Consider the following 27,535-nt stretch of genomic DNA (forward strand, 5'->3'; position numbering starts at 1 on the left):
TGCTTTGGCCAGTGGGGGTTCGGCGGGCGGGCCGTTGACGGCGGCGGAGCTCCCGGTTGGTCAGTGAGGGTGCCGGTCAGGGCGAGGAGGAGGCCGCAGCTGGATCGGAGGCCGGGCCGGCTGTTTGTTGTCATCCCAAGATGGAGTTTCTGCTGGGGAATCCGTTCAGCACCCCGGTGGGGCAGAGCCTGGGTGAGGGGGGGCCGGGGCACAGCCGGGCCTGGGGAGGAGGGCGGGGAGCCAGGGGCCGGAGCAGTAAGTGGGGGCAGAGCCCGGCTGGGTGGGGGACGAGGGGGTAGAGCCCCAGGGGCAAGGGGGGCCGGGGGAGAGGAGGTGGGGGGCTGGGGAATAAGGGGGCGCAGAACCTGGGGGAGGGTGAGAGGGGGCTGGGGAATAAGGGGGCGCAGAACCTGGGGGAGGGTGAGAGGGGGCTGGGGAATAAGGGGGCGCAGAACCTGGGGGAGGGTGAGAGGGGGCTGGGGAATAAGGGGGCGCAGAACCTGGGGGAGGGTGAGAGGGGGCTGGGGGAGTAAGTAGGGGCAGAGCCAGGCTGGGTGCGGGAGGAGGGGGGTAGAGCTGGGGGACTAAAGGGGGCAGAGCCAAGCTGGGTGGGGGAGGAGGGTGGGTAGAGCCCGGAGGGAGGGGGCAAGGGGGCAGAGCCAAGCTGGCTGCGGGTAGGAGAGGACAGAGCCCGGGGGGGGGGCTAGAGCTGGGCGGAGGGAGGAGCCATGCCTGTGGCGGAGCTGGGGAGGGGCAGATCGACGTAAATGGGACCCCAGCCAGTGGGGTGAGGATGGACTCAGTAGGGTTAGGCTTGGTGGAGATGGGAGTCCCGCCTCAGAAAAAGGTGGGTGTTGGGGGACCCAAGCCCTGGTGGGATCTTGAGGGCCTGGCACTCTGAGGGTGAGAGCTTGTGGGGTGGGGGGAGGCGCGGGCCAGGTAGGTCTGCAGAGCCCCTGTTGAGGTGAGTGCTGGGATGCTCATGGGCCTGTTCATTACAGTGGTCCGTGTTTCCCAGGGTTGTCCCCAGGGCATGGTTTGCAAGGTACGGGTACCTTACTTCACAAACAAAATCCTGCTGAAATCCCCTTCCCCCTGTGGGGTTTCTGTTGACAGCTGAGGTACTGTACTAACAGGGATATAACAGGGCAGGGTACCCTGATGCTGCCGTGGTTCTGCAAAGGGGAACAGAAGTCTCACCTAAGGAACTTGCCCCACTTCAGTGTGTGTTTCTAAGCAACCGGTATTATGGTGTCCCAGGAAGTCAATTCCTTCCTAGACCCAAAAAACCTGTATTTAGGCTGCTGCCTCTTTCCCCTGAATATTTGCTTTGGGGGCTGTATTTTTATATACAGGGAAGGCTGCATAGTTTGGAGGCATAAGCGCAGGCTTAGAAGTCAACAAGTTTCAAGTTTTAATCCTGTCCCTGCTCTTGAATCTCTCTCTCTCTCTCTTTTTAGACCCTGGGCAGACTATGTATTTATGTGAGAGGTAGCCCAGGGTGTTCCCCTAACCCTCCTCCCAGTGTGTACACAGGTTTTACTGATGTTTTTAACCTTGGCTAGCTGGGGTCTGGGTTAAAGCCTAGGTTCTACTTTCACTTGGGCTGTGAACTTGCTCACCTTGCAGTGAGGACACAGACTGAGTGCTGATAGTCCTCCAGTGCCTTCCCACAATTCCCCTGTGTGCTCAGTAGGACAGACACGTTCTTCCACAAGTCACTGGGAAAGAATTCTAGAATGGCTTAGTTTATGGAAGCACAGCACCAGTGAGGGCACAGTAACGTGTGTAACGTGTGTGTGTAACTTTGGTGTGTGCCTGCTCACCCCTGGGCTAGACTAACCCTGGTGCTTAGACCCAGGTGCAGATCTTCAGGGAAAACCTTAGCCGTATCTACTCTGTGTTTCAGTTTCCCCATTTGTAAAATAGGGATAATACTTCTCTACCTTGCCTGGGGGTTGTGTAGATTGTGTGAGTACAAAAATGAAAATACTTTCTAAAGTGGCAGTTCTGGCCACAAAACCAGAAAGTTCCTATACTTTACCTTCCCCCTTCAGCACCCCTTATTAGAACCAAAAGATGTGATCAAACAGATAAGTCTTGCACTGTGCTTTGAAGATCACTGAATTCTGACTTTGGCAGAATACATGTATATCTGTCAAGCCAGCTGTCAATACAAACCTCCCCGAGATTGCTTTCTTCTAGATTATGGTATGAAGTGCTGAGGGTTTCTGGATATAATAATGGTGATGACAGTTAAATGTGATCTTAAAATGGATTTGCTTTGTTGTATTTATCCACCTGATAAGCATCTGCAAGGGCAGCTGTCTGCTTAGCTCCTTGGATAAGGGAGCTACAGGAAAAAATGTTAGAGAAAGGAATAGTGTCTGATCTATTTATTGTCTGATTCATTTAACATCAGTAAGTGATGCAACGGTGGCCTTCTTAAGTCTTAGTAATTTTATATAATAAAATCTGTGTTCCAGCCTTCTTTTTCTTCTGCTTCTCCATCTCTTCCTTGTAATCATGCTCAAGGCATTTAAAGCTTCTTCTTAGTTCTTTCATCCCCTTCCTGCCCCTTGTTCTCTTGGAATTAGTAATATACAGTCATTGCCTCTTCAAAGTCTCTTATGACAGCAAAGCTTTGAGTGAGCTATGTTTAAGTCAGTTATGCAGCTTTAGTGATGTGTACATACTGTAAGATTCTGTTGTATTTTAAGAATTTTCCTCCTCTTTTGGCGGAAGACCTCAGCAGATTTTGTTCTGGAAGAAAAGTTTTGCTGCCTGTCTTATAATTGCCAGGCATGCCTTTCCAAGGTAACAATACAACAAAAGCAAGACTTTCTCCCTTTTTCCGGTGTTCCGCAGTTCTGCTTGAATGAGCTTGTGAGATACAATTATTTGTTTGTTGTATTATTTATATTTCTATTGGTGATTTAAATAAACCCCCATAAATAATTTCATAGTTCCATTTGAGCATACTGTGTTGAACACCGTGTTGGTGTTTGCAGTCGAGGCCTGATGCTTTCCGTATTAGAGAACTGTAGAAAATTATGGAAGGCCGTAAGCGCATGAAGAATGTGTGTTTTCTCTGCCAGGAAGCAGTGGTGGTTCACATGAAAATTTAATTAGGAGTGTACAGAATGTCTTCAGGTAAATGTCAGGTTTGAAAAAGCAGATTTCAGAGGGGGTTTTGAAGAGCGAGGGGAGCTAATATAAAGCATTTCATCTCTCTGAAACTGGAGTGACCTTTCCAATAAACTGTTGCTTGAAGTATGGTTATGATCAGGAAAATACTATTAATTATTTGGATTACTAGGATGGGACTCTGATGGACGCAGAGGTTTAGTAATGGGGATATATAGCACCTTTCGCATCTAAATTGGCCAATCAAATTCCAGCCAAGTTCATGGTGTGTGAAAGTCATTCACATCTGATTTTTGGCAAGTCGCTTTGTTCCATTTCCAGTGGCCAAGTGTCCACTGCACAAAAACCACCACGGCTGCCACTAACTGACGACCACAATGGAAGTGTAGGGGGCGAGGCTATGGATTAGATGGGCTATAAAGAAAATGGACTGTGAAGACTGAGCTATCTTCTCATCTCTAAAAATGGTCCCTGCAGAGCAGGGCTGAGGTGTGTTGGTAGAGCGTTGTGGGGAAGCTCATTCTGCTGTTGTGATACACCTGGATGCTGTGTGTAAATTTATTTAAACAAATAATACTTGGTTCATTTAGTAATGCTTTTCATCCATACATCTCCAATGTGGGTAAGTATCATTATCCCCATTTTATACCCATGTTTTATGGGTAAATAGAAAATTACAGTGTCCCCACCAGGCTGTCAGATGACGAGGAGGTTGTGACCATCCCTTGTAGATGGGGTCCTCACCAGTTTTCTACACTTTAGTAACATTCTGCTTGGATGAATGCAGTACACTCTACACAGGGCTACTTTTGAAGATGACCTGGAAAGTTTGCTTGTTCAGAATGTGGCCTCTCACATACATACTTAACTGTGCTTCTGGCACAGAGCATAACGTTACAGCTGTTGGACTCAAAGCTATAATACCCTTTTGTGATTTCAGCTCTCTATATCACTGTCTCTTACTTCAAATTCTACTCCTGTAGTTGAGACCAGCTGAGTCAAATGAGCTGATAGTGTCTAGATTTGTAAATCTAGGACTGGTGGCAGAGTATTCTTAGTGAAAGGCGCTCGCCTGTGGAATTTACATCTTCTCATGGACTAAAAGTGCCTAAATGTGTTGACCTTCATGGAACAATGCAAAGCTTGTCTATTTATCCAGGCTTTTCTGAAGGGGCTAGGCTAAGCGTGTGGAGGGTCTCAATGGTTGCAGAATGGCTTAGTGTTGTAATATCTGTTCAGATTAATTTTAGGTAGTAAACGCAAACCTAGATTTTTATGATAGGCTCACAGAGTAAATTGGGGAAAATGGTTTTATGTAGAAGGGTGAACTCCAGGTAAATCTATACTCTGAGAATGCAAAACATTGTTTAAAAATACTGCTGACCTGAGAATGGGAAGAATACAGAAAGGTGTGTAGTAAAGTGGTGAAGATAAGAGCTTGGAGAATGGAGATGAGACTACTATTTTCCAATTGCAAGACTCCGTGTGTCCAGGTTGGGCATCCTCTCTTTAAATTGCATGCTCAGTTTTGCTTGCTCAAGAGAATCATCTTTAAAGGGTCACTGCATGATTAAAGGTTATTAAAACAAATATCTAAAACAAATGTCCTTGTGTTGCTAAACTCATTTTAGATTATTAAAACTATTGGATTAGAAGAATCTGAAGTACAGCTGACCTTTTTGTTCATGCTTCTTGTGTATTTTTTGCTCTTCATTCTACTTGCACAAGGAAATCAGTTCTATTTTCTAGATCTCCGGAACTGGTTAGATTTTTGTAAACACTGCAGGGGAATGTTTAAATCCAAATCAAATCTTGCTGTGTTGAATTTTTGTTAACTTTCTCAAGTGGAAAGGGTTGACACTGAGCAGTGATCTGTGAAATGGGCTCCTCACAGGTAGAACAAATAGGGAATGTGCCTATCCACCTTTGGAAACAATGAGGTCAATCACGTGAACTGCTTCAATCAGTCCTTTTCAACAGAGACCTAGGAGGCCTGATTGGCTGTGACCAAAAGGCCTTGCCAACCCAGGTCCAGGATAAAACTTGAATGCACAATTACAACTACCTAAAACTTGCAGTCTGACAACAATGTACTAGAAATGGAGAAGGGAGTTCTGGAGCGAAACCTCGCGCCATGCCCAGAGTAATTTTGGAAGTTGTTTTTCTAATAACCAGGACTCCAAATGTTTGGTGCTGTAGTACCTTTATGGCTGTCATGCTGCATTTATTAGTCAAACACGAACTGATTCTAAGACCTTTGCCTGAGGAAGGAGTACGGGATTGGACCCTTGCCCGGGAATCCTTTTTCAGCAGGAGGCACAGTGCTAACTATTGTGATTTACTAAATAGGATTGTTTAAGGAAGTTACAAAAGCAGTGTTTCAGCAGAGGATACAGAGGCACTTTATTGAAGCAACAGTGAAACCAGACAACCTTTCCATCGATTTTTATCAAAGCACTTGCAGTTTCCATTTCAAGGCAGTTGAGGTGATGATGAATATGGTGCAGAGAGAATCTGTAGAGCTTTTCCATAAAATGAAATATTGGTGCAGGCTTCTTGGCTCTTAACACCTTTTATTTTCTTTTTTTTTTCCCATGGGAAATATTTCGATGCTTCCTTGAAATATCCTCTAACATGTTTTGTGACAGACTTAAACGCATTTGTTCAAGAGCTATTTTTATTTTTAATAGCAAATGCAGGACTAGAAAAATGTATTATGGTGGGCAACAAAAACTAAAAAACTAGAGAAAATTAACCATGTTTCATTGTCCGTGTGTGCAATGTCTCTAAATTCCTTTCAGAGTAAATGTTTGCTTTGTTGTGGTGTAAGCGTGATAAGATTCACTCTTCAGGAAAATGCCTTTTCCCAAGGACAAAATCAGGGCTTTAAAGAGCACGTTTATCTGCTTTAATAGTAAAGTGTTCCATTCTCATGACTTATGTTGTAAACCCCCCACTCCTCCCACTCAAAAAAAAAAAAAAAAAAAGCGCCAGCATATGTCTTGGGACTTTATACAGAGGCACGTATATACTGTGCACTGTTTTGAAGGTGGATTGTCCTCCACTAGAAAATTGGAATATCTATTTAGTGTCAGAATTCTAGACACAATATATGGTACTTGAATAATCAAAAAGATACATGACTGGTCAGCCCACTGTGAATGGGATGGAGATGCTATTTTCTGTATAGGTACCTAAAATAACATGGACTACGGTCAAAACCCAGTCTTCCAGTGTTCATACAGAATTATGTTAGTCATGCAAAACACAGTCTGATGATAAAGTGCTTTTAGTTTTACAAGATTACATGGATCTGCTTTCACTTCATGATAATGTATTGTGTTGCAGAGAAAATCTCTTAGCAAAATTAATATCCTTGCTTTTAAAAGGAGCAAATAAATACTGAGTCATGAATCTGGTAGCTTAGGGAAACTACATATATGTGAGAAGCTGGATAATTACTATAATACCATTTAATACCAGATTCCTAAGGCTGGATTGATTTTTATAGTCACAAAAGCAGATTGCCACTCATGAAAGTATTAGCCTATGTGTTTTTGAGTAATGTAGTTATATCTGCTGCAGCATAGCATGCCTAAATCTATATTCCATTTGTTTCTAAATATAAACCTGTATGTACCAGGTTACAATCTGAGGATGGCCAGCTCACAGTTTGATATTGCTTTAATTCATATATCTTTAAAAGCGTGCTAAAAAATTAATGGACACCCAATGTTTGGTTTTAGTTTTTAAACCTCCCATTGATGTGTCTCTTTATTTGAAACAATTTGCTCATGGTACTATTTCTTGCTTTCTCTACATATGTGTGTGGAATGCTGAATTAAGACAACTTTTATAAAAGGAATGTTAGAATAATTTGAATTCTTAAATTGGGATCAGCTTTTAATTAAACTTTCATTGAAGGTGAATAAGGCATTTGAAATGGTGCTTGGTGATACGTCTGTAAAATGATCTCTTACTGGGAGGAAAGAAACTTTTAGGATTTGGAGAGAGTGTTGTGTCTGGTTGGGTGGTGTTGGACTGGCCAGCACTTCTGCCAGAGTCTTAGTAAGTCACCTTGGGCTAGTCACTTAATTGTGTGTGCCTTGGTTTCAGAATCTTTACAGCATATAGTTGATGAGAGGCTAAAATGTTTGTAAAGTGCTTAGAACTCATTGGAAGAAAGATTCTTATAGAAGCCCCAAGTACGAAATGTACTCGAGGGTGAGCCTGATATTACACCAAACACTAGCCACCACAAACAAAGGGATTTTTGTGACAACTGGTGCTGTGAACCTGCACAGGTCCTGCAGCACTAGCATTCAAACACAGCTTTCTGCTTGCATCCATGCAAACATCTTAGGAAGTATTACATCTCTGCATTTTAAAAACTGGTTTAATGTGGGAGGGCAAAAACCCAATTCTCTCTTAAACAGCCATGTCTGCTGTGTTTTAGTCACATACTATGCTGCTGGAAAATCTACTTTATTCCTGATTATTCTGTTTATTCGTTTCAGTTAGTCTTCCTTGAAAAGGATTCTTTTGAAACAGGCTGGTTCTTGTGCCCAAGAAAGCGTTAACCTGAATGCCTAGCTATGTCTGAACCCCTTTTCCCTTAGGAGCAGATGGTTTACTTTAGTTTAACGAGTTGCTTCTCCACGGTTCCAAATCTTTCAACCAATCGATCTCTGAGAGCAGCCTCTTTTAAAAAAACAGAACGCTACATTACGACTGTCCTGTACAATCTTGAGCAGTATGATGAGCAATGCAGGGATCAAATGCTGTAGTCAATAGTGTAGTAAAGCATCCCCAAAATCATTAGTTTATGCATTTATGCAACCCTTGAAGTGTATTTGTATCAAGACAATGCCGAGGTCAGAGTATCCACACTGGACCATATTTGCCATTGCTTCTGTAGCTTGGGAATCGGAGTAACCCAGGAACCCTCCAGAGGCTCAGCGTATGAACAGAGCCAAACTATGCCACGAGAAGCAAAGAGGAGGCTGACTAGTCACAAGCAGTGTCAGGAGACCGAGAAGACAAGTAGACATTCCAGATAAACCTGTTGTATGCTTTGGGTACAAGCTTGTAAATCTGGTTATTGTAGGGCAAGCATGTTGCAGACTGTTCTCCCATTTAGCTGTTAGACATTCTGTCCTAGAAAGAGTGACTGCCTGGGAAGAGCTAGTCTGTTCAAATTCAGGTCAGAAGATGCCATGCAAAATGAGAGCACATAACTGTTACAAACTTGATTAAAATGTTTTGCCACACTTCTAGGGTATGTCTACACTTAAAACGCTACAACGAGACAGTTGCAGCTGTGGTGCTGTAATGTTTCAGTGTAGATGCTTATCCCTCCTGTTACTGTGGGTGACCCGCCTCCCTGAGAGGTAGTAGCTAAGTTGACAGAAGAATTGTGTTAACTTGGCCACGTTGCATCCTTTATATTTTTATGGAATACATCCGCTGAGAGGAGTATAGTGAACTTTGCATTTGACAAGAATAACGGAAATAAAAAAATCATATTCATGGCATTGCTGAGTTAACATGGCAGAAGGGACCTCAACACTGACTTTTGAGTGCTTGTTTCTCAACTTTAATCTTGCATTCATTACAGCTTTCTTCATTTATTTTCCCAATGGGGTTTTTTATTTTTTTAAAGTTCCCCTCCTCCCTGCCGCCAAAAACCCAACAACTCATGATTAGACTTACAGAAATTGCAAGGTCGTAACAGCTTTGCCAGCGGAGCTTGAAGGTTCCTTTATACCTCAAAGGGTTGCAGTCCTGCAGCGCTTAGTAGTTCTGGGCCACTTTGGCTTCCCAAGCTAACAAATGCATCCTTAGGTCCCCTCGTTCATAACGGAAGCATCCTACTTGCATTCTGAGAACCAAATACTACTTTTAATGTGGAAGTATGAAAAAAAAATTTTTTTCAGCATTTGTAATTTTAAAAAGACTGATCATGGTGATTTCAAAATTGGACCTTTAAGTCTCTATGAGAACAATCCAAGAGGGAAAGTCTGAAGTCTCTACTTTCAATCATTTTTGATCTAGAAAAGCCGAAGAATGATTGTCTTTTCACCTTGTATTCGTATAACTCAAACTATTTAACTGGTTCCTTGTGGACTAAAATTTTGCCTGCTTGGTTTCAGTCCAAAGGGTTTATTTTTGGAGCTGTAGAAGATACATTGATGAGATGGTGGTTGCTGAAGATTAAAATGTAATGGCGTTAAGAATGTTAGGCAAAAGAGTTTGCACTGAGTCCTTTGTCAGTTAAGCCATCTGGAGTTTTGATTGCTTAGTATCTATGAAAGAGCACCCCTGTTGCTTGCTAAATTGCTTATCTGTATGTTAATCAGATGTTGACCCCTACATAATTTGGCTACTTGATTTTCATCTCACTATTTGGACTTTTGGGCTCTGCTAGCACATTTTGTTTATAATCTAGAAATCTGTCGTGTATCATTGTGAGCAGTTATAATCAGAGTGTTCTGGAGTATTTCCCAAGAAATCAAGTACATGGCAAGCGATGTCACAAGCAGAGGAAAAGGTCCAAGCAAGGAACAGGATACATTTGATTTATGGGTGTCATTATTTCTTGCCAGTAGGGCCTGATGTGGAATAGGCTATAATAAATAATTTGGTTGATCTCTGAACTGCCTTCTGTAACGATGACATTTTAACTTCTAAATAAAAGGGTATTTTAGGGAAAAGAAACAGCATACCACCAATATATTTTGCTAAGATTTGGGAAATACTGGTAAACATGAAATCATTTATTAACCAAGAAATTATTGTGGCAGCCATAAAATGAGTGGCTAATCAGAGTAAGATCAGTTTTTATTTACAGGCATAACGAGCAATTAAGTTTGAGCAGCTGTCAGACTTGGAAAGTGATTAAAGTTCAACAGAAAACAAAATGGGTCAGCATTCAGTTGTGATTGTTTTCTTGACAGTGCAGCTCATTAGTGTGTGTTATAGCTATATAATAAGTAAAGCAGCCTTTAAAATCTCTCTCTAATGCAGTGGCTTAACACAATGAGTGAGTGGTGAAAATCTGGTTTCCAACAAAGTTCCCTGGAAGCATTAAAATTTTTTTGATGCAGCTGGATGAGTTGGGAATTTTTGTATGGACCTCTTCTGGGAACGGGGGCAGAGTCAGGCACTGCAATGCAAGACGTTATTTGAGGAACAGACTGTGGAGTGGTCTGTGAAGTCCTTGACATCGTATAGCTCCATCCCAACAGAAAGTGATGACTTCACCCACCTATAAGACATCCTTTCTAACAGATTTTTTTATTTCATTGACCCAATCTGAAACTTTTTGTGGATTTTTTTGGTTCATAACATCTTCAGGATTTTGGCTTTTTGTCCTGATTTGGGATGGGAAACTTTTTTTTAAGTTTGAATTTCTGCAGGACTGGGAAACCATTTCCTTCCCATTTCTAATGAAAGTTGCAAAGAAATTTTCCAGATATAAAATATAGCATCCAAACTCTGTTTTGGCTTCATGGCTAAACATTGCACTGCCATATGAAACCCAAGGGTTTGGAAGCAGAATTGAAATGGTTAACCCGCGGGTCAGTAGAGACTGAGGAGCTACATTTTGAAGGCAGTACAAGAAAGGTTACATGTGAGCATCTTGTTAACCATTGTAGGATTTATGCCCAGAACTTCCTAACAAGTGTTTTGAAAATGTAACCCCTGTGCATTTGCCCTGCTAATGAGCTTGGCCTCTTCGAAGGGGCGGCTTACAACAGACTACCCCAATGGAAATGGCTTTAGTGCAAAATTATTTCTTTCACCTGATAGGGCTTCATTGAACCCAACCCCTCACTTCCATATAAAGGAAACCTTTAAAACTAGTGTTGGTGCTGTACTGTTTAAGCCACAAGAGCTTGAGTGAGGCAGAGATTGTTGCCTCTCAGCAAGGTCTACTGTGTTCTTTTTAGCGGTGTGAAGAAAGGCTATGGATTAGAGAAGCAAATTGATGCACTTCCTGGTGCATATTGCAACTTGGCTAACTCTAAAAGCTATGGATATCTGACTGCCTTGTTTTCTGCTACTTGTTGGGTAACCAGCTTCTTCCAGAGGACACTGAATTCAAGCTTTCTGATGCATAGAAATATTGGAGAGAAGAATGAGGGGAAATGTTATTGCACAATCATAGTAGTGCATGATTTGTTTGTAACGACAGCATGGGTGGGTGGAACCAGGCATATTTTTAATGGTTCCACCCATAATTATTAAGTACATTGTTTTTCTTGTCAATCTGCGGTTGTGCTATAGTTGTGAAGTAAGTCTGTTTTTATAACTAGTTTCTGTGTCGGAATGACAGTTTGCTTCTCTTTCTTACTAAGTATAATTAGTGTTTAAATTTATTTTGAACAAGTGAGAATGCAGGCAATTGACTTAAGCAGTGACCTGCAAAAAATAGAATACTGATTAGGGGTTCTGCAAGGTGAAAAAAATCCAGCAGTTTGTTGTTTGCGGCAAATAAAACTTGTTACGAGTGGGTGGGCAGGCGGGGGAGTTTTAAATATGAGAAGGTATTTTAGCCTTTGAGGCTACAGTGGTTTGGAAATTCTTAGAACAGTTCACCCATGGAAGGTAATTAGTTTAGTTTAGTTTTGTTTTATAAATATGAAAGACACATCGCTTTTAAGTACTGGAGTGAAGTCCCAAATGAGTTATTAGAACTTGCTTTATTCATGTAGTACAGAATTAGCCATCAAGCACCGATGGATTTCAGATGTAGTTCACGGACGCACTGATGGTCCATAATTTTCATAAGGGCTGCTTCTTTACCTGTAATTGTTTGAAACTAAACACCCTCCGATGAGCAAGGAGGTGACAGAACTGAACACTGACACCCATCCTCACTCTTATTTGTGCTTTTAAGCTTGTCATGTAATGTAACTAGGCTGTCAAGCTCCAGAACTTTTAAATGTAATGTAAATCCTGACCTGTGGTATATTCTCCCCTCTTCCATACCTCATGGTTTCATCTCTTTGGTCTCAAAGGTAGTAATTAGTTTACTTTGTATGCATGGTGTCAGTCCACCTGTATTTTTTAATGTATTTTAAACCAGCTTGTTTATATAGTTTTCCCTTTGCCATCCTATGAAATTTTAAGGATAATATATCCATCATTATATAGAGTATTTGTATATGCCTATTAATTGGAAAAAGGCCAGGTTGGAAGATAAATCCTTAGCTTCACCCCCTTGGAATTTTGGGCAAACAAATGTTGGAAGTTCAGTTATGTTTTCTAACAGAAGAGGAAAGTTTCATGAAAGTGAGTAAGAAGCTTATTAAGGCTTTATTGGAGCTTTAATATGGACTCTAGTGGCTTGTCTTTATTAGTAAAGACAATATTTTCTGGCTATTAAAGTACATACTGGAACAGCTTTCCAGGATTATTTTTTAAACACTTTGTGATAGATATTCAGATCTCCTGCCTTTCCTGAATCATAAATAATTTGTATATAGTCAGTCTTTGAATTAAGCCATCTTTTGTTCCCCTAAAGGGGAACGAACACCATATGGTTAAAACACCATGTGATTCACCCTTGGATAACATGAGGAATCTGGTCTGCTCAGTTATCCAAAACAGATGGACAACTGAAAACTATACAAAAAATGTTTTGGCAAACAATTGGTGGAATGTGTATACTAGCCAACCAAGATGCATGACTGTAACTTCATGACATCTGTCCACAAACACAGCTGCCTTGTTGTGGTCAGGGGAAGGAGTGAAAGTCCGCTGATGTGTCAGAATGGATTTGGATGACTAATCTGAACTCAGCAATTTGCTAAGACAATTCTATATGTATCAACCATACTACTCAGTCACAACTGTACTTTGTTGAGTAAGTCACAGCCTAGTACAGAAAAGACAGATCTGAGGGAGAACATTTTGTTATGTTTATACCATCCAGAGGGTTTTAATTTATGCTTCCTTTGTCACTTCCATCCGCAAACAAAAGATGGACGCTCAGGATGTGTTAATACTAGAGCACTGGAAGTGTTGCTTAATAGATCACGGGGGTTTGCACGCTGTAATAATGTATCAAGACATGAAGTTGTCAAAGAACTTGATTTTTAGAGGAGGGCGTAACCTGTCATTTTAAGAGTACTCTAGTTTATTGCCCTCATACAGTGAACTGGACCAGCATTACTTTCTGTATGAAAGAACACAGTAAACACCTATATTCAAGTAAATCCATAGAAGGAGAACTGTGTGTGTATACATACATATACCCGCCCCTGTCCAGAATTCTGATGGAAGGGTTCATCTGCTCTGACTTCTGACATGAGCTGGAACTCACTAGCCAATCCCGAAGTGACAGACCCTGTTGGAAAAGTGCTCAACACTTGCAGGACTTCAGAGTCATGGTGAGGTAGGAATTTTGCAGAGGTCATCCCTGAAAGAGCTCATGTAGCAGATTAGTGCAATATAGGCTGCTTTTAAAGTTCCTAGTTCAGATAAATGCCTCTGGATTTTTGAAAGTGGCTTGATGTGGCAAGGAAACATTTTCACTTGACCTAGTTCTGAAGGACAGCTATTTAGGGTACTTGGGTCAGCCTTAGCTTTAATGTGGATACGGCACGGAGGCAAGGGAAGCTTTTTATTTTCTGAAATGAGTGAAAATCCACTAGATTTCAAATGTTAAAAAAAAAAAAAAGCTACGGCCTCCTGCTTGTCCCTAGCATGAACTACGGACAGGTGTCCATAGACACACTGCATCCCACCCTCAACGAAGCATGACCTCGCCAGCAGTAATTTCAAGCTGATGGGAAGCTGCAGTGAGAAGACTGAGTAAGGATGCTCTTCCTGGCCTGGAAGCGTATTGCTCTGCTTGGGGCACAGACTCCACTTTACCCCTTGGGGCAATGCATTTAAACCATCAAGCCACACCAGAAAAACTTGTTTTTAATTACCTGTTTGGTGTGCCTAGCCTCAAATTTCAACATTCCTTAAGAACATCAGCTTTAAGTTTATTCATAAAACTGGATTGTTGGTGGCTTGAGGTGTGTGTGGTATTAATCCTGGAACCCACATTTAAATCCAGGTTCTTCACTCTCCAAGCTCTCTGGTACCTATTTATAGGTACCTCTGTAGGAAGCTGTATGGCTCCCACCAATATCTCTCTTCCTTTGCCTGTTGGAGAGAGAGCTTAATTGATAGGGGTTTTGTTTGCCATGTGTGGAAAAGAGTTTTGCATTCACTGCTGAAAGGGGTGAGGACTCTGGTCATTCTTGTTTCATGTGACAGAGTTGCTGTGTCTACGTCCAGCTCCTGTGACAGTTCTGTCTCCCACGCTCATGAGCCCTATTTCTCAACACTTTTATTGTTCTAGTGGAAGATAGCTGTCATGGGAGGTCACGGTCATGAAGGAAGAGTAGTGGTAGATAGTATTCAGAGCCCTCTGTGAAACTGGTCCGGAAACCTTAAACTGAGTTCTGCCTTGGTTGGGGAGACAGTGCAGAGCATGAAACAGCAGTTTCAAGTTTTGTACCAAATGAGCATTTCAGGGCATGATGTGAGTTCATTCTGAGATGAGTTTTGATCAAGACTAGCAGTCACAAATGCCTGGTTTGCTACCCCCCTCGTCTGTATCTTTCTCCCTGCTTTTTCTACCTTGATTCCCAGTAAGGGTGTGTTAATTGGCAGGGATGCCTACCTGCTCATCAGGTGCTGAGATCATTGACCCCTTTTGAAGGCAGCTGTTCACCTCTCCTATTCTGACTCTGTGTTGGTGAGAGGAGTCCATGTACACAGGCTGGATTTTACATAAAAGTGGCTTTCTTAAAATGCACATCTTTACAGTTTGAACGAGATCTGGCTGCCACTTTTCATCACAGTCCAAGATTGCCTTGTTGGAGCCCAGCCTATATGAGTTCATACTCCCAGGTTAGTCAGGGTTTTATACACCTGCAAACAAGCTGTGATCCTTATGGGATCTCATAAGCTAAGACATGTCAGAATAAGGTCTCTTTAATCAGCCTGACCTGGAAGTATGTCTATTTTATTCTTCCCCTTGTCTACTGAAATTGGGGTCCTAATATAGGCACAAGGCATTTTTAGTTCTATATAAATGTTAAGTTTAATTAAGTTAATTATGTAATTTAATTTGTATACTGATCCTCTTTGGCATGGATATGTAGGCTTTGCTTCTTGTCCTAACCGTCTGCTGTTAAACAAGTGCTGTGTTCTGCTCCAGAAGTGGCTGGATTTCAGTGGTAGTTAAACAGTATGCTTTATATACTGTACCTGTATCACAGGGATGTTGAAACAACTGTTCGTAAAGCATCTTGAGATCCTCTTAAGAGATGCAGTAGCAGAGCATTGTTTGTAGCAATGCACTGTTTGTTTGTAATCACAGTCTAGTGCCATATGGTGAGTAGTCTTCAAAAAGAGAATCAGACTGTTCATTGGTGAAATGACTGTTCCTAAATAATTTTAACAGACTTCTTTCAAACTTGGCATGTGGGCTAAATATTGTTAAGTTTGAGTCTTGAGCACGTGCCCATTCTTTGGCTATTTTGGTGTTTAGTAAGTCTGTGGGTTCAGTACAAACTGATGATTATTAATTCAGAATGCATGGTGCCCTGGAGACAAGACAGTCGGCCTGCCCCAAATAGCTTTCAACCCAAGCGTAGCTAAAACATGACGTAGGGTGACAGTAGGCAGGCTGCAGCAGTCCAATCCAAATCATGTTTTTTGGGCTGATCCATTTTCTTTGGAGAGCCAAGCTCAGCAGTCTTAGAACAGGGAGAGCAGAGAGAGAACGAAGTAAGCAAGGTGGCAGAGTGGAAAATGTTGGCCTTTGTTTCGCAAAGAAACTGACCTCCTTTCTGAATGACTGACTTAAAGACACCCTCAGAATTGCTCTCTGACTGTGGAATGGTGGTTTGTAGTCAGTTTTAATAGCAGCACTTTGATCAGAAATTCACATCAGCTGCAGGGAGATCTAATAGTTTTGACTTTAAAAAATAATAAGCATGGAGGAGGTAAGATTGAAGATGCAATAGAACAATTTGTTTCTTAGCCCTGGCATCCTAGTTTCCCATCTAGGTGCTTTGAATAGGACCATGTCCTGAGCTCACGGGGCATAAACTCAAATGTGCTGAGCCTCATGATGTCAAATCGTAGCACTGGAAGGGACCTTGAGAGGTTATCTAGTCCAGTCTTCTGCACTCAAGGCAGGACTAAGTATTATCTAGACCGTCTGTGACAGTGTTTGTCCAGCCTGCTCTTAAAGATCCCCAATGATGGAGGTTCCACGACCTCCCTAGGCAATTTATTCCAGTGCTTAACCACCCTGACAGTTAGGAAGTTTTTCCTAATGTCCAACCTAAACTACCCTTGCTGCAATTAAGGCCATTGTTGCTTGTCCTATCCTCAGAGGTTAAGAAGAACATTTAAGAAGAACAAATCCTCTGATTCAGCAGTGTATCTCCACTTGTGGGGTAACTTGCGTAATTCTACACTCCGTTCAGAAGACTTGTAGTCCTTGAAAGATCTCTGTGTATGCTATAAAACCATCACAACTGGCCCCAACTTGACAGCCTTTGCTTATAAGAACTGAACTGAGTAGGGGTGTGACCAGTCAGGGTTAAGGTGAGTTAGGAGAAGGTATGAAGAGGAGCCTGCCAATATTGTAGCTAGTTTTAACCATGATGACTGCTGTAATGACAGGGAGTGAAAATCAAACTGCTCAAAAGTTTAATTTGCTAAAATCAGTCTTGGATCATTTCATTAAAGCACTGCTATATCTACGACCACTGTAGACTAGAGAGTTTTGAGACCTGCTACCTTGTGAACTACCAAGGGTAGAAATCCATGCTTTATACCATTTGAAAGCCAAAAGGGGGTAGGAAACTTGATTCACTGGGGACCTGGGCTTGATTTGAAATAAGAATTTCTTTGATTTTTCATTTCTGGAACAAGGTACACCTATATGCGTTTATCTTGTGTGCACCCAGGAGTTGCTCTTTGGAATAAACCTCTTGGCTCATTTTTTAGTTTGGGATGGTGAGATTATCCATGTACAAAGAAATCCATGGATTTTTCACACCAAGGGCTTATCCAGCTGTTGTCAGAACGTAGATCTGCATAGCAGAATGTTTAGTATTCAGACGGGAGACCACACCTACATAAACACCAGTGTCCCTTTCTCTTTTGTGTTAATTTGTAAACAAGGCAGGACTTAAATGTCCTTGAGCAATAACTTGCTACCTTTGCCCAACACTGGCATTTCCACTTGCGTCTTCCAAGTGTGTTATGCAGCACAATGACTCTTGATACTTGTAGACAGACTAACTGATTGAAGGAAAGGGTGCAGTGTTCAGAGAGCTCTATCCTAGCGATTGTCTTCACTGCCAATGAAGGTGTGTTCTTAACTGGGGTTGGCTAAGATGGGTGAAAATAGCAGTGAAGATATAAATCAGCTTTTAACTCGGGTTAGCAGCTCAAGTTAAAGCCTACAGGGGAACCTGGGTTTGGACTCTAGTGGCTAACTGAGTTAAAGGCCACATTGCTTCTGACCTTAAAGTATCTGAGTCTGAGTCTTCACTGCTATTTTAACCCACGATATGAGCACGCTTTTTTTTTTCAGTGTAGACATAGCCCCACGTCAGCCTGTTGCCTCGTTTACTGCATGCTGTCACCATTCAGCTAGGGCAAGTTTCCGTAGTGCTTCCTAAGACCAGCACTTAATTCTCCAATCTAGAAACATGCATATGGTACATATATTAAATACAATTCCTATCTGAAACCAGTCTTCTCAGTTCAGATCTTGTTGAAAGTGTTCATCAAAAAACATACAGTGGCAGCTGGCATCATTATTAGCAGATGCAACAGAGAGGTCAGATTGAGTATGGAAATTGAACTACCCTCGTATTCATCAGTGGAGACCTCCCAAGTCAGGGTTAAGGTGCATTGTCAGGGCAGGGAGAGGGAAGCTTGCACTGCTGTTGCTTATGCTGTATCTGTCCTGTCTCCAGGGCTCTCCGGCCAGTACCTTTAATCTGCACTGAAATGTAGCTTTAAAACAAAAGTACTAAGGACCGAGTATGAGAGGATTGTGTAGTAGCTGACCGTTTGTGCACTCCATGTCAGCTTTCATTTGTTAGGATGCTACTGAGCAGAGCTTGAAATGAATGCTCCTCCTGAGGGCAAGCAGCTGTTGTGTCTTTGCATTTAATTAAAATAAAAGAGCACTTTCTACCTCTCCTACATAGCCTGTTCCTATGCAGTTTCTGGGCCCTATTTCTTAAGAAGAAATAATCAATTGCACAAATACAAAAAGTGGGAAATGACTGCCTGGGAAAGAATACTGCAGAAAAGAACCAGGGAGTTATAGTGGGTCACAAACTAAATGAGTCAACAATGGAATACTGTTGTGTCCCCCCCCCCCCCCCGCGCGCGAAATGAACATCATTCTGGGATGTGTTAGCAGGAGTGTTGAAAGCAAGAGACAAGAAGTGATTCTTCCACTCTACTCAGCACTTAAAAGGCCTCAACTGGAGTATTGTGACCAGTTCTGGGCACCATACTTCAGGAAAGATGGGGATAAATTGGAGAAAGTGCAGAGGAGAGCAACAAAAATGATTAAAGGTCTAGAAAACATGACTTATGACTGAAGATTGAAAAATTTGGTTTTGTTTAGTCTGGAAAAGAGAAGACTGGGGGGGGGGACATAAGTCTTCAAGTACATAAATGGTTGTCATAAAGAGGAGGGTGATAAATTGTCCTCCTTTCCCATGAAGGATGGGACAAGAAGCAACCATTGCAGCAAGGGAGATTTAGGTTAGACCAGGAGTTCTCAAATTTCATTGCACTGCAACCCCCTTCCGACAACAAAAATTACTACTCATGACCTGGGGGGGAGGGGGAGATGGGGACCAAAGTGTGAGCTCGCCCAAGCCCTGCCATCCCAGGTGGGGGGGGCTAAAGCCTGAGCCCCACCAACCCAGGTGGTGGGGCTCAGGTTTCGGCATTGGGGCTCAGGCTTCAGCTTTAGCCCTGTGTCCCAGCCAGTCTAACTCCAGCTCTGGAGACCCCATTAAAACAGGGTCATGACCCACTTTGGGGTCACAGCCCACAGTTTGAGAACTGCTGGGTTAGACGTTAGGAAAAACTTCTAACTATCAGGGTAGTTAGGCACGGGAACAAATTACCTAGGGAGGCTGTGGAATCTGCATCATTGGAGGTTTAACAGGTTAGACAATCACCTGTCAGGGATGGTCTAGATAATAATCAGTCCTGCCTCAATACAGGGGACTGGAATGGATGACCTATGGAGGTCCCTTCCTTTCCTACATTTCATGATTCTATGTCTAGCTTCATTTCCTTATGGTGACCTCATCCTGGTCATACTTGAGACAGTGGGCATAGGCTTGCCTGGTAGATGATGTCCATGAAGATTGATGCACAGGAGGCATTCTTAGTTGAGCAGCACCTTGTCTGAGTGCTGTAAAATGGGCAGCACATAGGTGATAAATTTCTGTAAAAGTGCTAACAACCCACTGAGGTAGGATGGTATTAACTGTCATTTTACAGATGGGCAAACTGCTTAACCCCTTTGCCTCCATTTCCCCAAGATGTCAGTGGCAGACTGGAATTAGAACTCCAGAATTTCTGGCTATGTCCTGTGACTGGACTTCTCTGAGATTTAATGTTCAACAGCCCTGAGCACCTTAAATGAAAGGTGCTATAGAAGTGCAAAGTATTATTCTTTCCCATCCCTGGCCCTGGGAACTAGAGACTTAAGTTAGTACAAGGTTTTTTTTGTATGTTGCCCAATAAAAGTGTCCCAGAAATTATTCACTTTTCTTCTGCCTGCTTACTTTGTCTTGTCTAGGGTGGGTATCTGAATTAAGATGCCCTGCACTCTCCCAGAGTTGTGCTGACTGTGTCTCCAAGTCCTTGTGTAAACTAATGCTAATTGACATGTGCCTCGGACCTGTTGTGGGCAGTAGGGGAGTTAATGCTTTTCTAATGCATTAGGTGCTCCTACATAAGGGAAATGTGCTATTCTTCCAGGATTCTGGCACCTGCACTAGGTGCTGGAAACAGTTTGACCCTGTCAGTATTATCAGCTATCAGTTTCCTGTCCAGTTTGAGAGGGAGTCTCAGGGAGATTCATGGTTGGCACCTATCCGTTTTTCCAGCATTTAAAACCGTTTCTAGTGTTGCTGGTTCTGCCGTTTCCCAGGCACAGGATGGGGATTCTCTTACTCGGAGAAGCATGCTGCATGACCCCTCGTTTATACTAATAGCACTGTTCTGATGTGTTTCTTGGGGAGCTGGAATCTATCCTTGCATTGTTGGAGCTACTTGTGAACATGGCTGTTTGTTTCAAGTTTTGGTGTACACGCAGCGTTAACGTAATCAAGGGAAGTGCTTTCACAACCGTTAGGTCCTCTTGTCCATGAAACGTGTGCTGCTTTTGAAGTGATTTGTGTTTAAAATCAGAATCTCAACACTCACAGTCAGAAAGTCGCAGCCTCTTCTTTGTGCTCTGAGGGGAAGAATGATCACTGAAACAGCAGGAACATACTAGCACAGTGCCACCGGAGAGAATAGTATGCCTTACATATGGGGTGTTTCTAAGCATCGGCCCTTGACATTCTTTGTAAAGAAAATCCAAAAATGTGCAAAAGAAAATTTTGTTCCCCATAGCTCTTGCTCAGTCCCTGTCCTGATGTCCGCTTTCATACTATGTGACTCAGTCAAAGGCTTGACTTCTCTTCAGAAATCATCTGGGAAAATGCTAACCCTACACATGGCAATGCCAGCAGCCAGTTCATTCCTTGATCTTGTGATAAATATTTGGCCATGGTTTATTTTGGCAAAATCTCCATGTGACACGGCTCTGTGACCTGAGAATCGTGAAATCTTTTGAAACTCTTTCTCCATTTAGTGCAGCGCTGTCTCCACTTGTTGGGTGATGTTATTGGAGGTAGCAGAGGGGTTGGCCATTCAGTTAGGGCCACCAACAATTTGATTCATGTGTTGTTTTTGTTCTCTTCGTTTTTTTGTGGCCAAGCTGGAGAAAATGGATAATGTTGTGCCCCTTTAAATGTTTGGTTACTGACGCTGACTATACTTTTATTTTACAGTTTGGATATTTACTTGGCATAATATGTGGTTCAGGGCTTCTGGTCTGTCTGTCTCTTTTTCTCTCTCTCTCTCTCTCTCTCTCTCACACACACACTGACACAGAGTTGTAATTATTTAAAAAAAACCTTCCTGAGGGATACTGATTCCAGAAACAATTAGAAGCTAATTTGTTTGTTCATCTTTCCTTAGAGAAAAACAGAATACAAGTTATTTTTGTCGTCCCTAATCCTTTGTCTGTTTCGGTGGTGGGACCCAGATTTGCTGCTGTGATGCTTTGTGAAGTGCAGCAAAGGGGTTAAGCTGCTGGAAAGAAGTCTCACAAGTATGCATCTGGTTTGTTTGAAGAACAGTATTAAACTTCAGTGAATAGAAAGCACCTTGAAATCTTAAAGAATGCTACTGTTGGTCAAAACACAGTAGGTCGTAGTCTCTGAATTCCCTCGTTGAATTGCTGGGGAATGGGAGTACTTCGTATGTGAATAGATTTTGTGCTACTTTGAACTGTACCATGAGATAAGGTTGACTGACTTTTCCGAATCTGTGTCCCATACAAAGATGGGGCTATGGCTGTTTTTGTTTTTTTCCTATTCCTCCTTGGACCTGTGGGACCCGCACAGAGATCCTTTGAGTGCCTTTCAACACTCCTTATGAGGCTGAAAGTGTCACTGTTGAGAAATGGAATGATCTCACTTTCCCTATGTTCCTCCCACTCTGGGATTGAACGAACCTCTCTTCAGCGCTTCTAACTTTGGCCACAGAATCATAGAATATCAGGGTTGGAAGGGACCTCAGGAGGTCATCTAGTTGAACCCCCTGCTCAAAGCAAGACCAATCCCCAGTTTTTGCCCCAGATCCCTAAATGGCTCCTTCAAGGATTGAACTCACAACCCTGGGTTTAGCAGGCCAATGCTCAAACCACTGAGCTATCCCTCTCCCTATGTCATGCCAGTCTATGTCATTCTTTTTTTTCAAGTTGCTACCATTGGTGGAACTGCAGTGGTGGGAATACTGGTTGCTGGCATTTTCAGCACAGTGTTATGTGGCCCTTGCTCTGAGCTGGCACTTGGTCTGTGCTAACATTGCCACGGTTACTGCTGCCAGGGGAGCTGTATCCTTGTCTCAATGGTAGGAATTTTTTGGGGAACAATGTTACCACAGATGTAGCTTTCTGGTCCAGGAAGCATAAGGCAGAATTATAGAACTGGTTCAGTCTTCTAAAAGTGAATCTACCCTGTTCAGGCAATTTTTTCCTTTGAGACAAATGGGTTTGATTTGGGGAATTTGATATAAATAATTCAAGGTGACTACAAAGGGAACAAAGGAAACTGCACTTCTGCTGTTCTTGCTGCTTTATAATGTATAAACTATGTCTGAAAGATTTATTTAGGAAAGTTTTGTTTGTGTGTTGTACTTTTTGTTGATCGGTTGGGTTTTTTGTTTTGGCCTGTTTTTTTTTTTTTGGTCAAAAATTCAGGTCTTGTTTACCCTGTTTTCCTGGAAGAATAGGAATCTAGTAGTAGGTCTGTAATTTCAGATGAGAAGGGATCTGAAGTAAAACCTGATTAATTGAAGAGGGAAAGTGATGTTTATCCAGACAGCTGAGATCGCTTTCTGTTTGTAAGCATATTTAACTCAAACATCTAACAAACAGATGGAAGAAAACTCCTCTTGTTAAAGATTCAACACTACCACCCCTTCCGTTAAGGTCTGCGTGCACTCCCAAACTACATCTCTGGGTCCTTCAAGAGACACTTTCCGCAAAATAGGGAAGGCAGGAATTTTGCATTTGACACTTCTAAGGTAAAAAAACAAGCAAGGGAAAACCCTTAGTGTACAAAAAGGAGCCAGGTCTTCCCCATGAAAAGAGAAGTATGAATTCTGACTCCACAAAAATAGGGAGGGTTGACAGAGGTGTTCAAATATAGTAAATTAGAACTTTGAATGATTAACCCCTTCTCCCATCAAAATATCACAGCTAAAGTAGGGAGTTAGCTAAGAAGATAGAGCGGGAATTAACTGACAGCCCTTCTGTGGTCTGTGGATATTGAGTAATCGAGCCCACAGGATTAATTTTTATTCCGGAAGCTTTTAGATTGGTCTCTAAATTAGGAAAAACGGTATGATATAGTCCAGAGTCAACAGGAAAATTTGTCCCTTCCTGATTTGGGGAGTGCTTAAACTTGTGTACAAAATTGAAGATAAGATGGACTATAGTAACTTAATCATGGAGAGGTGACAGAGATTTTTGTGTTGGCTTCACAGAAAAGGCGACTGATGGCTCCTTGCAGAGTGAGGATTGGACACTTAACATGGAGATCTGCGACATTATCAACGAGACAGAAGAAGGGTATGTGCATTATAGATAACTTGGGTGTTTCACACGTTTTGCTGATACTGATCTTTGTTCTTCAGCATGCTAGGTGGTGCAGTGGGCTAATAATGCACAGGTGTCCTCAGATTAAATCCCATTTTTAGGTAGCAAATGAGTTGTTCGGTCTCCTCATCCCAAACTGACACTGATCCACTTCAGCCAACCAGCACATCTCGTGGCACTTGCTAGTGTAAGACCTCTGCTCAGGAGAGTTGGAAGGTTAGAATAACATGGGATGTGGCATGTCAGGATTGAGATTCATTAGCAGAGCTCTATGTTGGCCCAGCACCAAAATGACAGCACTAGATTTTCATGGTGCAATATCTAATTCCTGGGTGTATCCAAAAAGCACATACTAAATGTGCTACAATAGGGATTATTGAGCCTGTATTTTTAGGAGACATGCTTGTAACTTCCAAGCCTCCAAATGCTGCATTGCTACCAGATCCTAACATTTGAAGAGAGGGACCTCTCTGGTATCCTCTGCCACTTCAGCACTCAGGCTGCGTTGCTTGCGCTACACAGCAGGCCTGTTCTCAATGGTATTACGCCTTTGGCCTCTTTCTGAGTGTCTGTCTGCTGTCTCGTTCATACATCGCCCTTGTATATGCATTCTCATGCTGAGCTTTCAGTGATCATAGCTGGGTTATCTAAAGTGAACGCAAGTGCTCCTGCCCTGTCAGAAAGGGTTAGGGAACACCGATGTTCCCACCTTATGAGGCGTGAAAATGATATGTTTGTTTCTCCTTCAGTCCAAAGGATGCTATCCGAGCACTGAAGAAGAGGCTGAATGGAAACAAAAATTACAGAGAGGTGATGCTGGCTCTAACGGTGAGTGGGATGAGCTGGGAAAGTGCCAAAGAAAGCTACCATAGTATCGTTTACCTTCAGAAAGGGGAACTACACAAAAATGAGGATGCTAGTTAAATGGCAATTAAAAGGAACAGTCACAAGGGTGAAATGCCTGAAAATTGCATGGAGACTATTTAAAAACACCATAATAGAGGCTCAAATTAAATGTATTCCCCAAATGAAAAAAAAAAAGCAGTAAGAAGACACTCCCTTCCCCCCCAAAAAGCCACTGTCACTAAATAGCGGAGCAAAAGAGACAGAGGCAAAAAGGTGTCCTTTAAAAATTGGAAGTCCAATCCCAGTGAGGGAAAATAGAAAGCAGCATAAACTCTGGCAAGGCAAGTATAAAAGTATAAGGCAGGCCAAGAAAGAATTTGGAGAGCAACTAGCCAAGGGCACACACAAAATTTTTACTGTTAGTTTTTAAGTACATCAGAAACAGGAAGCCTAAACTAGATCAGCATAAATTACTACATTGTGCATTTGCACAGCCCCACTAGAGCGTGAGGTAATTTGGCAGTGACCTTTCCTGCTGATCATGTCAGCAAGGCTATTGGTTGAAAAGGGCCTACTGGGTGACATGGCAGATCAGAATGTGTTTTGGTGGGTGAAACTTGCACTTCCTGAATGTAAGGGACAAATACTATTGACTAGATCAAGGCATAACGTTGTAGGTAGGTGATCTGCATGTTTCCCCTGCACCCTGCCAGCATGGTTTAGTCCTCCCTTGCTATATCCCATGCTGCTCCCTCCTTAGGATACATGGTTGCCAGTTGTACTGACCTGTGAGGTGGTTGTCACTTGTATGAAGATGACCGTTCTAAATTCTTTTTCATGCTTTACCTATCTGGCTTTGACTCAAAGTCCTAGGTTGTCATTCAGATAGCTGCCAGTTAAGGGGTTTGTTGGAGAGAATTAAAATAAGGTGCTGGTGTCCCAAGGAGTAAAATGAGACTGCTGTGTCCATCTTAATGTGGATATGGAATTATACATTGTCTTGAAAAGAGGCTGAAACCTGGACTTGCAGGCTTCAGTGCCCATGGTGTCAGGTGTGAGGACATCACTAGGAGCAGAAGCTCCTCGGCTGTGAGGTCATGGCCGTTATTAGCCATGGTTATATGTAAAAGCTGTGTGTTGTATTTCTCTCCATGTACCTCATGTTCTTCACAGAAAACAGTCAATAGCTGCTGTTCCGTGGTAATCGAATGTCTAAGTGAGAATGACTCCAGCTAAGTTATGGGGGAAATGTGGATATAGCCTGTCAAAGAATTCAAAAGCAGAGTGTTTTGAAGGATTTAACATAATTTGGCATAATACCCATGTAAAACTCTGTAACATGGATTGTAAATTGGGGTGTCCTGGTTCAGTCACATTTCAGGAGCGTGGAAAATGGGTGTCTCTAAACCTGACCCTGTGACAGGATATCCATTTGACATGTTCTTGTTGTAACAACCTATGTGCTGAAATTTGGTGTACAAACAGCATAAGTGAGCAAACTTCAGTGAAAGTGGCAGAAACTTTATTTCTTCACCTTGACAATAACAAAAGTTGGATCACAAAAGACTCGGGGGTGTTAATAATAGAGATTTATTTTATCACAAGACAAAAGGTATCCAGAAAGGAGAAGACTTTAATATGAATCACATTTTGTCAGCATCTTTTGGTGCCCAAGGCATTATTTCTAGTGATATTGTCTCATCAGCTGGATTACCCCCTCACTGACTAATGTCCAAAAGCAAAGGTCCAAAATTACCAGTGAAAATTAAAATGAGAAAGGGCTACATGTTTGATCCAATTAAACGTCAGGGTACATCTAAAGGAAAATTGCTACACTTTGGCTATTAACCAGTTGACTGGTTTGCATGGTTCCTGGTAAAGGTAACTGAACATATAAATGAATTCCTAGGGTTGTATGTAGAGGAGGAAGCTCTGTAGGTATACTGGGAATGGTGTGCAGGGGAAAGAAGCAAGAATAGGGTACTAAGCCTCCTCTTCCCCTCTCCTTCCCCCCTCTTCCCCCCAATGCTGACACTTTGTACCAGGAGGATTCTTCCTGTTGTGAACGTGATCAAGCTTTGTTCCATCAGAAGTTCTTTGTGTTTCTTGTGTAGGTATTGGAGACCTGCGTGAAAAACTGTGGTCATCGCTTCCATGTCCTAGTGGCAAACCGAGACTTCATAGATGGTGTTCTGGTGAAAATCATCTCACCCAAGAACAATCCTCCCACCATTGTACAGGATAAAGTACTAGCCCTGATTCAGGTATGCAAGTCAGCTCTTCAATTCTGTATGCTATCTCTGAGATAGGGGCTGTCTCTCTGAGCACTGTATAGTGCTGAGCATGGTGTTAGTGTTAAATGTATAATGTCAAACCCACAATGAAATTGGAGACACTAATATATGAAGTTTAGGGGCAGAACTTACCTAGGGAAAAAATGCCTTCTCAATTCTGAATACACAGGATTCTTTAAAGTCATCACTCTGGTAATGAGTGGTTTTTTTTAAAGGCAGCACATCTACTGGTTAGACGGGCGACCTAGAAGTTGATGACCTATATTCTGTTACCAACCCTAATTGACTCACTGTATGAGGTTAGATAAGTTGTTTTAGCAGCACATTCTGCTCTCAGTAAAATAAATGGGAAAACTCCTGTTGATTATTTTTTTAAATAGTGCAAGATCAATCTCTTAATCTCTCTCTGCTCCATTTCCCTGTCTGAAAATGGGACTACTTTTCCACCTTTAATAAGCCCTTTGTCCTTCTATAAGTAACATTCATCAAAAGATCTCATTTCCTCTGCTTGCTCTGCAGCAGCAGTTTACTCTCATACCATTTCCTGAACTGTCAGCTCCTTGCCCAAAGTGGTAAAGGTCAGAAGTGCACATCTGCCACTTACTTGTATGCTGCACAAAAGGGTAAACAAAGCCATGCTAATTTCATGTCCCATTAGAATTGCATGAAGAAACATTGGTGCTGGAGGAAACCTGACAGTCATAGGAAGCTTAATTTGCAAGCTTCTACTAGGCTATTGCAA

At 42.3% G+C, this 27,535-nt stretch overlaps 1 protein-coding gene across 5 annotated transcripts in view; it reads left to right on the plus strand.

Moving 5' to 3' along the window:
• The first annotated feature begins 81 nt into the window (after window positions 1-81).
• TOM1L2 (target of myb1 like 2 membrane trafficking protein) overlaps window positions 82-27,535 on the plus strand; it is a 64,488-nt gene continuing 37,034 nt past the window's right edge. For 3 of the 5 annotated variants that reach the window (XM_084641795.1, XM_084641796.1, XM_084641799.1), the window contains exons 1-4: window positions 82-192; window positions 23,542-23,626; window positions 24,403-24,481; window positions 26,614-26,763. In XM_084641795.1, the coding sequence (XP_084497921.1) occupies window positions 141-192; window positions 23,542-23,626; window positions 24,403-24,481; window positions 26,614-26,763 (366 nt within the window). In that variant the 5' untranslated portion in view covers window positions 82-140. Of the gene's footprint in view, window positions 193-822; window positions 848-21,533; window positions 21,602-23,541; window positions 23,627-24,402; window positions 24,482-26,613; window positions 26,764-27,535 lie in introns of those variants that run through there. The other 2 variants (XM_084641797.1, XM_084641798.1) reach the window with 2 other exon arrangements.

This window comes from Lepidochelys olivacea (genome assembly GCF_965140295.1).
Source record: "Lepidochelys olivacea isolate rLepOli2 genome assembly, chromosome: 10".
Classification (NCBI taxonomy): domain Eukaryota; kingdom Metazoa; phylum Chordata; order Testudines; family Cheloniidae; genus Lepidochelys; species Lepidochelys olivacea.